Source organism: Eubalaena glacialis, chromosome 12 (assembly GCF_028564815.1).
Source record: "Eubalaena glacialis isolate mEubGla1 chromosome 12, mEubGla1.1.hap2.+ XY, whole genome shotgun sequence".
In the NCBI taxonomy this organism is placed as follows: domain Eukaryota; kingdom Metazoa; phylum Chordata; class Mammalia; order Artiodactyla; family Balaenidae; genus Eubalaena; species Eubalaena glacialis.
Window position 1 is genome coordinate 18,950,274 of NC_083727.1, and position 17,066 is coordinate 18,967,339.

The window sequence follows — 17,066 nt, forward strand, 5'->3', positions numbered from 1 at the left end:
TGAAAGAGTGTACCTGGTGTTCTAGCTTTCATAAGTAATCTGACGTACGTCCCTCTCCACATGGCTTGAATTTTAATTGCTGCTGCTACTTCCTCAGGAGAATACTCTTTATCGCTTGTTGGCACATTATATTTAACATCTACCCATTCCGCTGGAAAGAGAAAAACAAACTCTGGACTGAAAGTTATATCTAATCTCTACCCCAATTTTCACTGCCTTTAACTATTAAAGTCCTCTAATGTATAAAGTGACACAACGATAGATTTGTTGTTATATTTAACATTGCCTTCTGCAGGCGGTTCTTTTTTAGAATATAAACATTCTGGAGAAGGGAAACACTAAATATTGACACTTTAGTGAACTAGTATTGATTCCTATGTGAAAGTAGCATGAAGGTTCTCTTAAAATTGAAAGTGTTAAAATGGTGGGAATAGAACATCGGAAGAGGAGGAAATGAGGGTTACTTAGATCAGAGAATGTTCCCAGAATTACTCCAGTGCTACTGTATAGATAGTGACTGTCATGCACTTTAAGGTCAGGAACAAATAAAATTGGGAAATTCTGGGCTGCCCTGGGTGTATGTGGGACAGGGGACACACGTCAGATCTTTGGAACCTTTTGAGCTTCTCAGGGTATAGCCTGAACTCTACAATTGTTAATATAGACCCATTTTACCTGCTCCACAAAAAGTTTGAGTGTACTTTTCTCAAATTATTTAGCCCACATAAGGCTAGGAATTCCTTTGTCACATAAATATCTAAAATTAATCAGTACCTAAAGAAGCCTCTTCCAAAGAAGAATCAAGTAAGTCCAAGTCCAAAACCATAGCACGGAATGCAAATTTGAGGTTGGGAAGAGGTTTTGCTATTTGAGCTTTTTTCATTAAATGCCATAAAGAAACATGAAAAACCTGAAAAAGATAAAATGCACTAGTATATTTTTTAAATCAAGAAAATACCCTTACCTGGCCAGAGAGGCTCTAAAACACTTCAGATACTCTAAAAATAAAAACTATGTATTTCTCAGATATACACACCATCTAGCAGAAGACTCTTTGCAGACTCCCTCATCCAGTAAGAGACGAAAATTATTTATCATTTGACTAATTTTAACTTAATAAGCTTTAATCACCACAACAATGTTTATAATGTACATTCAATTAAAATATAACATTAAACAAATTGAGGAGATATAGTGTAAGATAAAAAATAAGGTTCTTATGCCTAAGCAAGTTAAATACCAGATTTCTTTTATCCCAAGATGCCACCCATTATAAGACACACTATTAGTTCCTGTGCTTCAAGAAAGAAAATATGCCACTCAAAGTTTTTAATCACTTTCTTGTCACTTAACGAGTATTTACTTCCTATTGAAAAAGCTCTTTTAAATTTATTTAGGCATAACTTTTTCATCATGTATCACACTTAAACGTACATGAAAAAATAAACTACGTAAATTGGTTAAGTATTCTGAAAACTTATTCATACTCAAACTCCTACTCTTGTAAATCACTTTTTGTAAACACTAAACGTGTGTTTTTCTATGCAGTTTTGTCCTTCGTGTTGTCAAAAGCTTTGAAGATGCACCATTGCCTAAAGAGTGTTCTCCTTTTGTTCCTGGGGTTTTTCTCAAGCCACCGACCCTCATTCAGGAAGTGCTGATGCTGATTTGTTCTTGATCTCACCAAAGAGGACCGCTGGAAGGTTTTTAGACCACATCCAGAACACATATTCCTTCTTCCAAGTTTTTTTTCATGGCTTTTATCCTGAAATGCTGATGGATTCCATATATCCAGTCACACCACTGGGAATAACCACCAGCCACTGCACATTTCTGCTTGCTTACTTGTAGCTATTTACATGTTCACAGGGAGTAAAGCGCTTGGTGAATTAGGTAGGGCTCCTGGGGCACTATTTGTGGTGACTTTCAGCCAGTCATACCTCTCCCTCTCTCTCTTTTCCTGAGCCATGGGGGAGTCATTCTGGTGTGAGGAGAACCCCTTTCCCTTCACATTTCTTTGAGAGGCTCTACCATGCCATTTAATTCTCTTCGCCTAAGGATTAGGCTTTTGTCAAACGTATTTCTTTTGAAACGGAGACGATATGAATTCTTATGAACAAGTCCATGTCCATGTGTGTGCAGAGAATTCTGGAGGTCACCTGGCCAGCAATGACTGTAAGGAACCACCAATGATAAGACACACTCTGATTTCATTCTGATGTTAAAGGGGAAAAGCAATGTTCGTCTTAGAATTGGTGAAATACAGTGCCCTGCAAAGGCATATGACTACTGCATTTCCTGCTTAGTCTACATTTTCTGACAACTCCTCACCTCGCTTCATATGTATAGAAACAGGGACCTAGTCCCACAGTCTGTATCTGTACCTGCCCCATCAGCTAGCAATGGGGGACAAGCCTGCGAGCAAGCATCTAACCCAAGCTGAGCAAATCTTTGTCACTTCAGCCAATATTTTTTTTTTAATTTTTATTGGAGTATAGTTGATTTACAATGTTGTGTTAGTTTCAGGTGTACAGCAAAGTAAATCAGTTATACATATACATATGGCCACTCTTTTTTAGATTCTTTTCCCATATAAGTCATTACAGAGTATTGAGTTCCCTGTGCTTCGGCCAGTAATTTGACACCAGGATCAAGATATTCTATACTGGCCTTGTATGAGAAAGCAATATAAAATTCAGGAGCCATGTTTTCCATGATGTGAACTTAAGAGGAGAGAAAACATGTTTATAAAGAGAAAAAATGGAGAAGACAAGTTCTGAGGGCCTTCTTTTCCCTCTTCAAAGTTCCTCACTGAGTCATTCCTGTTCTTATGTGTCCAGAAGATGTCCCTGTATTGTTATAACAAATCAACACATCCAGCTCCTTGTTGTGGCTTAAATAAGCTAGATGTGTCCTCGTGACATGCTAATAAAATGCCCTAAATAGTTCAACATCTAAGGTAAACATTTTTGAAAAAATCATGATAATGTTAATCCTCATACTCTCTGTTACAAATTAGTGTTCAGAGTCTTTGGTGATACTGACATTTGGGAGTGCTTGAGTCTGGTCAACACGTGAATATTGATGACAACAGTGAACTCAAAACCGTGGGCAGTAAGTGGCCAGTACTCTTAATCCTTCATTAAGACACATGCATGCTAGAGAGTGGGGAATAAATCTTACAGAGATTCATGGACTTACTACATCGGTGGAGATTTTAGGGGTCCAGAGGGCTAGGCATGCTGGGACATCCTCTCTAAGGTAAAGGATAAGACATAACTAAGAAAGAGGCCAGTACTTGCTGGTCCTCTCTGCATTTGGGTAGTAGAATATTCTGCTTTGGGGAGTATTATTTCAATGCATTCATTGAGTAACTCTGAAGACCATCAGCTTTGAGTGGGATCCAATGCAAGCGAGGCATCTGCAGGAAATTTGAGCATCCCAGGAAAGAAAGAAAGATCACCTGGTCCAATTCTGTTGTAAACATGCCACTGAAACACATCCCAGCAAATGCACAAATGTTATTTACTACTGAGAGAGTCCTTATCTATGGGATCCTTATAGTATGATGCACCTCATCTGTCTAGAATTGTTTACAGTAGACAAATTTGGAATCGATTTATGGAGCATGGCTCTCTGAAAAATGTCACATAACTGTGTAATATACAAGTAAAAAATGGAGATGTTTCATTACCAAAATAGCTCCCTTTTGAATAAGTGATACATGCACAAAGACCCCTTACATATTAGATCTGGGCTAGCATCAAAAGGCCTATACAAAAGTAATCTTCATAGCAGAGATGGTGACGATGAATGGGCCCAACAGTATGGGCTCTCTTTCACCCAGGCTTAGCTGTCTCAACTGTCAGTCACAAAAACTGACTCATTATTTAATATGGTATCATCCTCCGGGGTGTACAGTCAGTTACTTCATGACAAGTTGATATCAGTGAACTTCTGTCAAGGAGGGGTGGGCAGTGATTCATCCTTACTAGAATTGAGACTTACCTCAGATATGAGTTTGTTTTCCCTCTATTTGGTGCCTCTGCCAGCATTGTTATCTTAGGGGTTACAGAGACATGGATCCAGCCTAACATTCCCCTTGGACCAAGGATCAAGTTATACAGTGAACATTTAATCACAGGGGAATGTTTGAGACTCACTGGTCCTAACATATACCATAGAAAGAATTGATAAAATTCCTGGCAGATTGGAAAGGCATATAAAAGGCTCAGCTAAGAAGCCAGCCTGGTGATGACATCCTGCAAAACTGAGGCAGTATCCTCCAGAATACAGAATATTTGTATAAAACCAAAGATCAAGACACAGTGCTATGACTGTAATAGCTATAATATACTGGCCTAAGATTCAAAAATTAGAAGTAGGAGTGGCCTCTCTCACCATCATTTCCAGTGGTCCATTTTCAATAATTAGTGTTCTCTGTCCCCACAACAGGGAGTTTCTGTATTGGAGGACCTAATTCCTGGGGGTGGATAGCAGGAAATATTTTCACCAGGGAACACAGTATGATTTACAATAAACCTAAACTCTGATATATTCCTAGTTGCTTTGAGATCCTCATCCTGGTGGACAAACAGGAAAAAAGAAACGAATATAATGGAGTGGTGGGAGAATTCATCCCGATTGTCATGAGGAGCTAGGTTTCTGCTACATAACGGGGACAAGAAGAATTATGTCTGGATTTGCTGGGACACTTCTTGGTGCTTCCACAGTGAATGCTTAATTACAACAATCTCAGCCTGATAAGAGTAAGGCAGTCAAGGTCTGTACCCATCAAGATTGAAGGTCTGGGGCACCAACCAGGCAAGCAACTAGAGCAGCTGGAATAAAGGGAAATCTAGAATAGGTGTTAGAGGAGAGATGTTGACTACCAATTATGGCCTTAGGGCCAGCTGTAGCAGTGGATACTACAGCTTTCTTGTTATATGATTATTTGATTATTCATTTATTTTTAGAGCTTATGGCCGCCACCAAGAGCCATCTAGAGCCACCACCTTGAGGACTGGAGGGACAGAATTAACTTAAGGACCAATCAGACTAGTTAAAGAGGTAAGTCATGGCAGATTTTTGGAGATTGCTCATGCCCGAGGTGAGTGGTTTTCAACTGGGAGTGATTTGTGTCCCAGGTAGGATTGACAGATAAGATACAAGAAACTGTACGGGCAAATACCAGTTTAAACAAAACAAAACAAAACAAGACAATTCTCCTTATGGAAAATAAGGGAAGAGACTTCCCCTCCCTTTTCTTAGAGCATTCACTTTAGAAAACTTATAATTTTAAGTTCTCTCTCTCTCTTCTTCTTTGAAATATATGTAAATATTTTTAAAGGCTAAATAGGTATCTTGCCAGCTTTAAGATCCAGGAATATCTTTCTCAAGGACCTGGAAGTCATCTCTTTGAAATGTAATCATCAAGGAAGATAGCACGCCAATACCCCAGTTTCTGTGGAAGGGGAGGAACATAACCTTGGTGGAAGCCTCCCACCAACTTGGAAAAATACCTCCTGCCATAAAGGCATGAGAAGTTTATGTTTCTTTTGGATAAACCCAGTTAGCTAATGCAAATGGTCACTCCAAATAGCAGGTGAATTTAGGATTCACTATGTGTAACAAATGGTGCTATCAAATCCCTTTACTTAAGGGACTAATTATCATTTATCTTGCGAACATGTAGGTAATGGGCAATATCTGCTGGGTTATACAGAAGGGTGAGGTTTCTTTGGCTCTTTGCTATCTCTTTAGCAGATCGCCCTTGACGGGTATCACATTCTGGTTTAATGCTTATTCAACAATCTTCTGTTTCTTCTACCTTTGTGGAGGTTTTCCTGGTTTGAAGGAGATTCTGTTTTTAATTATCTGTCCCCAACAACACCTTATAACCAGTTAAAGTGGAATAACAGGGAAAATAAACTTTTAGTGTAAATTTTAACATAAGTATGTGCTATATATTACACATACTGTTTGTTTATATGAAATCAAAATTTAATTGGCTGAAATGACTCTAGACAGAGACCTTGCACCCTTCACAAACATTAACTCAAAATGGACAGTAGACTGAAATGCAAAATGCAAAAGTATAAAATTCCTAGACGATAACATAGGAGAAAATCTAGATGACCTGGGTATGGCAATGGCTTTATGGATATAACACTAAAGCCATGACCCAAGAGAGAAAGAATTGATAAGCCGACTTCACTAAAATTAAAAACTTCTGCTCTGTAAGGAAAATGTCAAGAGAATGAGAAAACAAGTCATAGACTGGGAGAAAATATTTGCAAAGGAATACTTAAAACTCAATGATAAGAAAACAAACAACCTGATTAAAAATGGGCCAAAGACTTTAACAGACACCTCACCAAAAAAGATATACAGATGGCAAATAAGCATATCAAAAGATGTTCCATATCATATGTCATCAGGGAAATGCAAATTAAAATGAGATACCACTACACACCTATTAGAAAGGCCCAAATCTGGAACAATGACAACATCAAATCCTGACTAGGATATAGAGCAACAGAAATTCTCATTCATTTTGGTGGGAATGAAAAATGGTACAGCCACTTTCGAAGACAGTTTGATAATTTTTATAAAACTAAACATACTCTTATCACATGATCCAGCAATTACACTCCTTTGTATTTACCCAAATGAGCTGAAAACATATGCCTTCACAGAAACTTGCACACAGATGTTTATAGCCACTTCATTCATAATTGCCAAAACTTGGAAGCAACTAAGATGTCTTTCAGTAAGTGAATAAATAAATAAACCATGGTACATCCAGACAATGGAATATCATTCAGCATGAAAATGAAGTGACCTATGAAGTCATGAAAAGACATGGAGGGAACTTAAATGTGTATTTCTAAGTCAAAGAAGCTAATTTGGAAAGACTACGTACTTCATGACATTCTGGAAAAGGCAAAACTATGGAGACAATAAAAAAGATCAATGGGTGCCAGGGCTTGGGGGAGGGGAGAGATGACTAGGCAGAACACACAGGATTTTTAGGGCAGTGAAACTATTATATATGATACTACAATGACGGATACATGTTATTATACATTTGTCCAGACCCATAGAATGTACACCAAGAGTAAACTCTAGTGTAAACTGTGGACTTTGAGTGATTGACGTATCAATGTACGTTCATCGATTGTAACAAATGTACCACTCATGGGGGCTGTTGATAAATGATCGGGAAGGCACGTGTGGCGTCAGGGGATAAATGGGAAATCTCCATACCTTCTGCCCAATTTTGCAATGAACCTGAGACTACTCTAAAAATTAAGTCTTTAGTAAAACAAATTTTAACGGGGTGTCCTGTATTTTAATTTCCGACTCTAGCAACACTGCTCCCCAGGGGACACTTGACAATGTCTGAAATCATCTTTAGTTGTCACAACTGGTATTTAGAGGGTGTAGGCAAGCCATGCTGCCACTGACAGGTCAGGACCACAACAAAAATCATCTGGCTCAAAATGTCAGTAGTGTACAGGGGGCACCACAAAGTCGTTTTGCTTCACTCCCTCAAGGCTTTCAGTAAAGCCAGGATGCTGCTCAAACCCAAGAGAGTGTGAGGAAATAAATACCCCTGAGAGCACCCATCTATCAGGGGATAAACGTTACGATCGCCGCATCCTCTAGGGGGACCTTTCTAAGGGATGTCCTACACAGTTTATCAGGATTCCCTGGAGCATTGAGCCCCAGTAGCCCACAGCAACAATCACCACATCCTTTAATGAATATCCTCCTCTTTCTCATTTCATTCTTCCTACTCTCTTGTTTCTGCTTGCTGACGTCACTTCCCAAATAAACTGTCTTCATCCAGAACACTTTCTTGGCTGATTTTGGGGGTCATCTAATATGAGAAACATCATTACAAACACATCCTCTCCTAGGAACATTACAGCCTGAACACGCTTACCCGGAAGTGCTGTGTGGTTAGTCTTTTATCCTGGAGGGGAATAGGGTAGTGAGCTGTTTGTAGATCCTTCAGGGCTGCAGAAAGTTTAGCCTTATCTTCGAAATTAGCAATCCCATGTCCAACAGCTTTCAAAATTGTTAAAGCCTGCTCTGTAAATCGGTAGCTCTCCTGTGAAGACAAAGCATAGCGGTCAGCCTCCCTTTTGCTTATTTAGGTGTAACTAGGCTTACAACAACTTAATTTCTGTTCATATATTTAACATCTGTTATATGACTGACTCAATAGTTATTTATGGAGGACTTACTTGATCAAAGCATTTTGCTAGGTGCTATGGTCTGAGGGATATAAAACAAGGAACATGATTCCTGCTCTAGTAGGAACGCATGGAAACAACACCTACCTCACTTTGGGGGCCAGGGGAAAGTTCTCCACAGTATGAATATCCAGCCTTTGTTCTGAAGAGTGTCTAGGAATTAGTCTGACAGCTGTGTGGAGTTTGACGACTGAAGGGCAGAGAAGTGTTCAGGGAGAGAGCAATAAAATAAAAAAGACAAGAGGGTAAACTAGCGTGGGCTGCTGGCTCCCTTCTGCTATAAACTCAGAAGAAGCGATAAAAACAAGAAGGAGATAGGGATGTCAGGAAGGAACTTATTTTTTTAAATGGAGAAAACACTGAGGTGTTTGCAGATTATCTTGACTCGTGTGTGGTGGGTAGTTGGTGGCTGGTGGAGAAGTTACTCAGAGCAGAGGGTGCTTGGAGGAAGCATGACGAGGGTCAAGTAGGAGGAAAACTTTGTAAAGTCTGTTTTTGCCTCTTTCCTAGGGGCACCATGGTGCAATCATTGCTCCACGGTTCCCTGCAGAAATTTTGAGGAATGGCCCAGCAGGAATGGCATGAAAATGGGGTGAGAAACTGTTGAAAACAGATGAAACTGACTTGCCACCTTAACACATTTACTTCTTGCTGACCTTCTCCCAACCTCCCTGAAGCCTAGGGAAAGTCTCTTCTTAATGGTGTTTCTCCCTGAGATAAAACCATGACCAGAAAACTTGTCTGGTTAAATGGTAGTATTGGGAATGATCATGTATGGCTCTAAGGAGCTTGAGTCTCTCTGTTCTTGGACCAGTCTATATCCCCTTTTGCTTCTTCATTAGAACTGAAGAATACTGGGGCCTGGATGTAAGCCCCAGTAATTTTTATAAGATGGAGGAGTTGGTAACGCCAGGGAAATATGAGTTCACAGACTAAAATAACTAAACACCTAGGGAGTTAAATCACCTAAAGAAAGAAACAAACTGCTTCCATGTCTTGGCTATTGTAAATGGTGTTGCTATGAACATCGGGGTGCACGTGTCTTTTCGTGCCTTTTTGAATAAATGTCCAGGATATATATCCACGAGTGGGATTGCTGGATCATATGGTAGCTCTATTTTTAGTTTTTTATGGAACCTCCATACTGTTCTCCATAGTGGCTGCACCAATTTACATTCCCACCAACAGTGTAGGAGGGTTCCCTTTTCTCCACACCCTCTCCAGCATTTACTATTTGTAAGCTTTTTGATGATAGCCATTCTGACTGGTGTGAGGTGATACCTCATTGTGGTTTTGCCTTCCATTTCTCTAATAATTAGCAGTGTTGAGCATCTTTTTATGTGCCTGTTGGCCATCTGTATGTCTTCTTTGGAGCAATGTCTATTTAGGTCTTCTGCCCATTTTCTGATTGGGTTGTTTGTTTTTTTGACATTGAGTTGTATGAGCTGTTTGTATATTTTGGAAATTAACCCCTTGGCAGTCGCATCATTTGCAGATATTATCTCCCATTCCATAGGTTGTCTTTTCATTTTGTTGATGGTTTCCTTTGCTGTGCAAAAGCATTTAAGTTTGATACATGCACCCCAAGGTTCATAGCAGCACTATTTACCATAGCCAAGACATGGAAGCAACTTAAGTGTCCATCAACAGATGAATGGATAAAGAAGGTATGATATATATATAATGGAATATTACTCAGCCATAAAAAATTAAAATATTGCTATTTGCAATAACATGGATGGGCCTACAGAATAGCATAGTGAATTAAGTAGACAGAGAAAGACAAATACTATATTATCAATATATCACTTATATGTGGAATCAAATAAATAATACAATGAATCTATTTACAAAATAGAAAGACTCACAGACATAGAAAACAAACTATGGTTAACAAAGGGGAAAGGGGTAGGGGAGGGATAAATTAGGAGTATGGGATTAACAGGTACAAACTACTATATATAAAATAGTTAAGAAACAAAGATTTACTGTATAACACAGGGAACAATATTCAATATCTTCTAATAACCTATAATGGAAAACAATCTGAAAAAAAATATATATATATAACTGAATCACTTTGCTGTATACCTGAAACTAACACAATATTGTAAATCAACTATACTTCAGTTAAAAAAGGAAGAATAAAAAAGAAAGAAACAAACTGGGTAATCCATGCTATCTAAAGCAGAGTTATTATTTTTTCCAAGAAAAGACAAAATAAGAATCTAAAATAAGCAGGGTAGGGACATCGACATAGAAGGTGGGCTTGCTGATCTTCCTCTGTGTCTGCTGAGCAGGAGGCAGAGGACTGATGAGAGATGGTGCAGCAAGTGAAGAGGCAGCCATGGGGAATCCTGCACAACCACTGCCTGGAGAGGCAGCCATGCATGACTGGAGCATGTCTGGGCCATGGAAACATGAGCATGAGGGAGCTGGTCTCGAGCCATCTTGCTGCTGCTCTGGCTAAGAGGTTTACTGACTGGCTAAGTGGATCTCATCTCACTAACATAAAGCTGTGTTATGTGGGATGAGTTGGAGGGAGCAAGTAAAGCTGAATTATGTAGTGGGAAGGCTCTATGAATATATCCGCCCCCAAAATGCACATGCCCATGTCTAAAGATGTCCTTTAGAGGACATCTAAACCGAGACAGGACCTCAGGGAAAATGCTGGACGCATTTACCTCTCTCTTCTTTCAGACCCTGTCAGAACAGAGGAGCAAGAGAAACTAAGAAGAGGTCAAGAGGAGAAAGAGGAGATGAAGAAGTGACCTAACCTTCCGTGGATCCTCTTGCCCTGAATCCCAGAGACCCTTCCTTAGATCAAGGAAGGGCAAAAGGAGCATATAATATATCAAAATTGTACACTGTATTAAAAGGGACTTCACTGATCCTTTATAGCTTCCAAAGGACCAATAATAGAATGGGATCTGCCTGAGGTGTTAACAGATGTGAAAGGGGATTCAACAGAGCAGAGGTGAATAAATAAAATAAAATGAAATAAAATAATTTTATTTGTATCCCTACAGAGTTTAGACTGTTTATTAGCATGTCGTATTGGGGAATTTCTTACAGAATATACTTAATAGTTTTAAAAAGTAAAAAATCGGTCAGTTGAAAACAAAATAGCAATGTGATTTAGTTCAAAATCTTTGAAAATAAGGCACAGAAATAATCACAGTTGCTCAAAGATTTACCAGCTCAAAGTTGGGTAGCACAACATCTTCATCCCCGACGACAAAGGTCACCATGCTGCAGATGTGTATGGAGTGCCCCACGGGGGAGTATGCGGTGAAGAGCAGCATGTGTCTCCTAAAGAGAGTGGACACTGTATGAGGACCGAGGGTTTCCTTTGTTGTAGTCCTTGCCTCTGTTAGCTTCTTGATGATACTTTGTGCTCAAATGAAGTCAAACGTTAGTAAGGGCTGAATTTTGTAACACAAATGAGGTAAAGACTGATGAATTTTTCACTCTGAAAGAACCCTCCGAGATCATGGAATCTATATTTCACTGATTATGCTGGACAAAAAACGGTTACAGTAAGTGACAAACTTGCACATGTTGGAGACATCTCCCATAAGCTGCGGACACGTTGCGAAACATTCGTCTTGATTTTCCCCCTAACAAACAACAGTAATAATTCATGTTGGCCTAGTGCTCTGTAGATTTCATAGTCAGTTTCTCACAAATGCATAATTTCATGTGTGTTAATTGTGTCTCTCCTACCAGGTTGCGGCATCAGGGAGAATACTGAGAGCATGTCCAAAACCCACCTGTCTATAGCTTAGGTCCTGTGGGGGGAAAAGCAGATAAAAATACTAGATTTTTTATCAGTTCCCCATCCTTGGTTGTCTTGATGGATGAGCACTCAGACAGAATAATGATTTCTGGGAGAATCTCTCCATACCAGAGTTTTTAGGGAAGATGTGAAAATATAGAAGTTTTAAAATTTATTATTTCTCTAGAAATATTGGATGCTTGCCATAGATTATTTTAGCACTTCATTTTGTTGCTTGGGCTTTGCTTTTGTACAAGAGCCATAGCTTTTCACTGATCACATAGAATTATCATGATTGATCTTGGGAAATTCAGCAAAAATATTTATTTCATCTGAAATATGAGGTAATATTTTGAATTTTATTTATCAAAATCATGAAAACTTTTCAATTATACATATTTTCTTTAAAATGAAAAATGTGATGTGCTTAACCAATTTTATCTTAATTCAAAATAGAACTACAGGTAAAATTAAAAACAAACTACAGGTAAAACTACAGATTTGTAGGGGAAAATGCTGTTTCTCAACCTGTTTTTAAATAAAATCATGGTTCTTGTTAAGAAGTTTAATAAGTTTTACAATAAAACAAAAAAGATCATTTTAATAAATTAATTTTAGGAAATGCTGGGCTAAACAAGTTTAAACTGTATTCTTTACTAAAGGAACAACCAGATTCTTTAACAATTATGAATCTTCCAAAAGGTACAGCATTTCTTCACTTTATTTGTTCACAGACTTATTTTTCTCAAGAATCAGGATGATAGACCTCTGCTTTATGAAATCGCTTCAGGAAACAACATATTAGATTCCATATTGTTTCATTATTTAGTAGTCAAAAGTTTACAAGTCTTCAAATAATTCTTAGTATGGGAAAAATGAAGTCACTCCATACCCAACAGGCAGGCGAACCACTGTAGCCTTGGTAGCATACGTGTGAATTGTCACAACAAGATCACGTGGCCTCAGAGATTTCCAAGAAACTGTCTCAACTGTAAGTAGTCCAGCCTGTATGGGAGGGCTGTTCTTTGTTAAAGCTTTAAGAAAATTTAAAAGAAAAAAAAAAAAAAAAATATATATATATATATATACAGAAATTTGATTGTGAGAGTATAGTTGGCGTTCACTGGTATTGCTTTTTACCAATAATGACATTAATAATATGATAATAACAATAATATTAACAACAACAACCAAGAATTAGACCTATTCTGAAAATGTTCATAAAACATTAGAAACTACCCTGAGTAAATAAATACTGGAAATAATACCCAAGAGGAATCAAGATCTTCTTCCCTCCCTATCCTACTTTTCTCCTCATAGTCATCCCCTCAGCTGAAGAAACCAAGAATGGAAAAGTTAGGAAAAAGAGGATAGACAGGGGTATTTCACTGTAGTATACCACTGCTTTTCTTATGTAGGGCAGTAATAATATCCCTCTAGATACAATTTGAAAGGACGAAAAATACCACATGTGGGAAAATGAGAGATTTTCCTAAGATAGTGGCAAAGCAAGGGCAAAAGATGCCACTGTTTATTTAAGTTTTGACCTTTGATCCTTAGCTTTGACTGTGTAGAAAAATAATTACCAAAATTTTAATTTTAAGTAAATTAATTAAAAATTATACTTAAATTTAATTTTTATAAATTAATTTAAAATTTTATCTAATTAAACTTTAATAATTTTTTAATCTTGAAATTGATAGAAAATAATGACTATTCTTCATCAGTAGCTGAGAGCAAAAGACTTCTTACCCTGTTTCCATATAACACTCAAGCTAAGGATACAAGGCCACCACATGACCTGAAATACCTCTACGCATTTCGAGTTTCAATGTTCTAGGACATGGTGTGGCTTAGGAGCTATTGGTTAAGTAGACATACTAAGCTCACACCACTGAAGTCTGGAAAGTTTATTCAACAAGTATTTATTGTCCACTTGCTACACATCTGACACCATTCAAAACATTGGGTACATCCTGATGGAAAATTGTAGTCTGTGCCCTCAGAGTGGGCAAAAAATTCAATATTAAGCATTCAGCAAATATTTGTACCTGTACAGTGTCAGGTACTGTTAATTTGAGTTAAATATAAATGCTTTAGTAAAATAAGCCAAACAAAGAATGCTGTTTTGTGCATATGTGCATGTGTTTGCAAGAAGCTGGCCTTAGAGAAGAGAAGGAACAGTCCATCTGTTAGAAGAGGAGGGAAGGGTGACAAGAGCTTGGGAGAGTTCATTATGAGAAGATGAGTGGGTCATTTCCAATTTCTTCTATCTCTTCAGTGAACACAGCAGCAAGGTCATCAGCTGAAAATGAGGAAGGATGAGAGTGGGAGTTGGAGATTTGAAGGCAGAGAGAGAGAGAGAGATTTGAAGGTTTGAAACAGTCACTCATGAGAATGAGACCTGGGAGAATGAACGAACTCAGGAAATGTTGGCAGTGCTTAGGGGCTTTGCTTTGAGATTTATGCTCCTCAATTTAAAGTGGGGCTAGGTAGTAGGATCTTTTTTTTCTCCAGTTACACTCAGCTGTTCTGATGAAACCCCAGGTTAGGCACAGAGATACCTTCAACCAATATTAGGATTTTGCCAGGAGTGTAAGATGAGAGGGTAAGAAGAGCACTTGTGTTGAGGGCACAGGTGAGGATATAAATACAATCATGGACCATGGAAACTACGTTGGGAATAAGAGAAATAAAGATGTGAGGAGAGTGGACATAAAAGAAGTGGTAAGGTTGATGGATGGAGGTCCCAGTTCAGACCAAGACCTGTAGGGGTGGGAGTTCTAGAGAGAGAGAACTGGAGATTCAGGGGTGGGGGTCACAGAACTTGAAATTTGATTAGGATAATACAGTTATTGGTACAATAACATCTAAAATATAACCATGAAATTAGGGGGCCAAGGTGGGATGGAGGAAAAGATCTTTGGAATTGTCAAATCAAAGAAGAAAGAGGTCATGATTTTCAATAGATTTTGAAAGAATCAAGAATGATAACATGTGGGACTTCCCTGGTGGTCCAGTGGTTAAGACTTTGCCTTCTAGTGCAGGGGATACAGGTTTCACCCCTGGTCGGGGAGCTAAGATCCCACATGCCTTGCAGCCAAAAATTCAAAACATAAAACAGAAGCAATATTGTAACAAATTCAATAAAGACTTTAAAAATGGTCCATATCAAAAAATCTTAAAAAAAAAAAAAAAGAATGATGACTTGTATAGGTGGAAAGAAAAACAGAGGGACCAGGTATGCTCAGGAGGTGACCATAAGACCACAACAAGGAGAGGAACAGGTGGCAAGAGTGAGTATAATCCTTGATGTCAGAGGAGTAGGAAGATCTTAGGAGGTCTGGAGAGGGAATAAGTTCCTTCACACATTATACATTTTCCCTGAACAGAAAGTGAGTTGGGATCTCAGACAGTCATTTTCTCATAGCCTTCTTACCTCCAGATTCTCCCCAGCGTACCAATGCAGAAAAGCAAATCAGTAGTTCAATGGGCTTTAGACTGTCCACAAATAGATAGTAGGACACACGTTCATCTGAGAACTGCAAGAAATCAGACCAATCATTGTATTTCATATCAGCCTATTAATGCTGTATTTTCCACTTCTATTAAAAGTACAATATCTAACATTCATAGAGAATTTACTGTGTTCTAGACACCACGATAAGTACTTTACAGGTTTAATGATAGGGAGAAAATCACACCGGTGAATGTTGGCAGCAGTCCACGGAAGCTGGGTCTGCAGGGCCTGTGTGAGACTGGCCACCATATCAGAGAGAGCCAAAGCTCTTCCCCATGAGTAAAGAAAAGGGATATGCTTATTCCAGAAATGACAAGTAGATGAAGAGATTGAGCCCAGAGCTGAGCAGTGCTCAGAGGATAGGCCCTTAATAAGCAAACAGTCCATGGAGTAACTTTGGCAGAGAATGGGAATGTATTAAGGTATGCTACTTGGTGGTTTTTGATATAAACCCTCTATTCCTTCTTTCTACAAGATCTTCAGAAATATACCCATTGTACGCTAATGAACCAAACTGGATTTTTGTTTTGGGCATGCAAGAAAGTACTGAGCACAACTGGAATGTCCCTTAGTGGACAGCCACATAAGGACTACATGAATATGATTTTAATCCACCTTATGTGGGTACCGTTAATATCCATAATTATGGATGGAGAAACTGAAACACAGAGAGGGTAAGTAAATTGCCAAAGGTCACAGCACTTGCAAGTAGAAAAGCTGAGATTCAAAAGTAGGTCTATCTATCTACCTGACTCCAATACCGATGTTCACAATTATTGGGCTATTATTGCATTTCAATTTCCCAGTGCTTCAGCATAATTTTGACTGATGGTACATGGTAAGTGTGTTAATTTGTCATTATACTTTAAAAGCTTTCTATACTATTGAACAACAATATTTAAATCACAAGTTGCAATACAAAAGAAAAACCTCTAGCAATACTGTGAAAAAAGAAACCCTTATTAATCAAATACAACAAGACTTCTAGAAATGCTTGGTACAATGTAACTATTTAAAATGATCGCTTCCCTCAATGTCTTCCAATAGTTAGCATTAGACACTTTATTTCATTTGTTTTCTTTTGGCTGCCACATGTTGGTGATAGAGGCAGTTGTTTCAAACACCATCTAAAACTATGAAGGGCCCTGCATTTGCCAGCGCAGCCTGTGTGGCTGAGTAGGGGATTCTGCCTAGAGATCATTTGTTGTCATTTTAAAGAGCCTGAGAATTTGAGGGTGAGGTGGCCCCGAGGCCACATTCAGGGGCTCTGCTCTGGTGCGGGGACCAGACACCTTTGTGAGCCCCTTGCCAACCCCCATGACATCTCCCAGGGGACAGCTAAGGGATGTGCAGCAGACAGGCCTCAGGCTCTGTGTCTCCAGCTCAGCTGGCAGTGCCTGTGGCCACTAAAATCAGGACTGCCTGGCCTCAGACCACGAACAATCCATATCAAAGGCTGTTAAGTTTGGGTACCTAAAACATCCTCTAAGAAAAAGTCATCATT

At 38.7% G+C, this 17,066-nt stretch overlaps 1 protein-coding gene across 1 annotated transcript in view; it reads right to left on the reverse strand.

Moving 5' to 3' along the window:
- ADGB (androglobin) overlaps positions 1–17,066 on the reverse strand; it is a 166,218-nt gene that overhangs the window by 51,784 nt on the left and 97,368 nt on the right. The window contains exons 18-23 of the mRNA XM_061206749.1: positions 15,482–15,584; positions 12,935–13,076; positions 11,462–11,576; positions 7,952–8,119; positions 775–910; positions 14–151 (exon numbers count right to left, since the gene is read on the reverse strand). Coding sequence (XP_061062732.1) covers positions 14–151; positions 775–910; positions 7,952–8,119; positions 11,462–11,576; positions 12,935–13,076; positions 15,482–15,584 — 802 coding nt within the window. The remainder of the gene's footprint in view (positions 1–13; positions 152–774; positions 911–7,951; positions 8,120–11,461; positions 11,577–12,934; positions 13,077–15,481; positions 15,585–17,066) is intronic.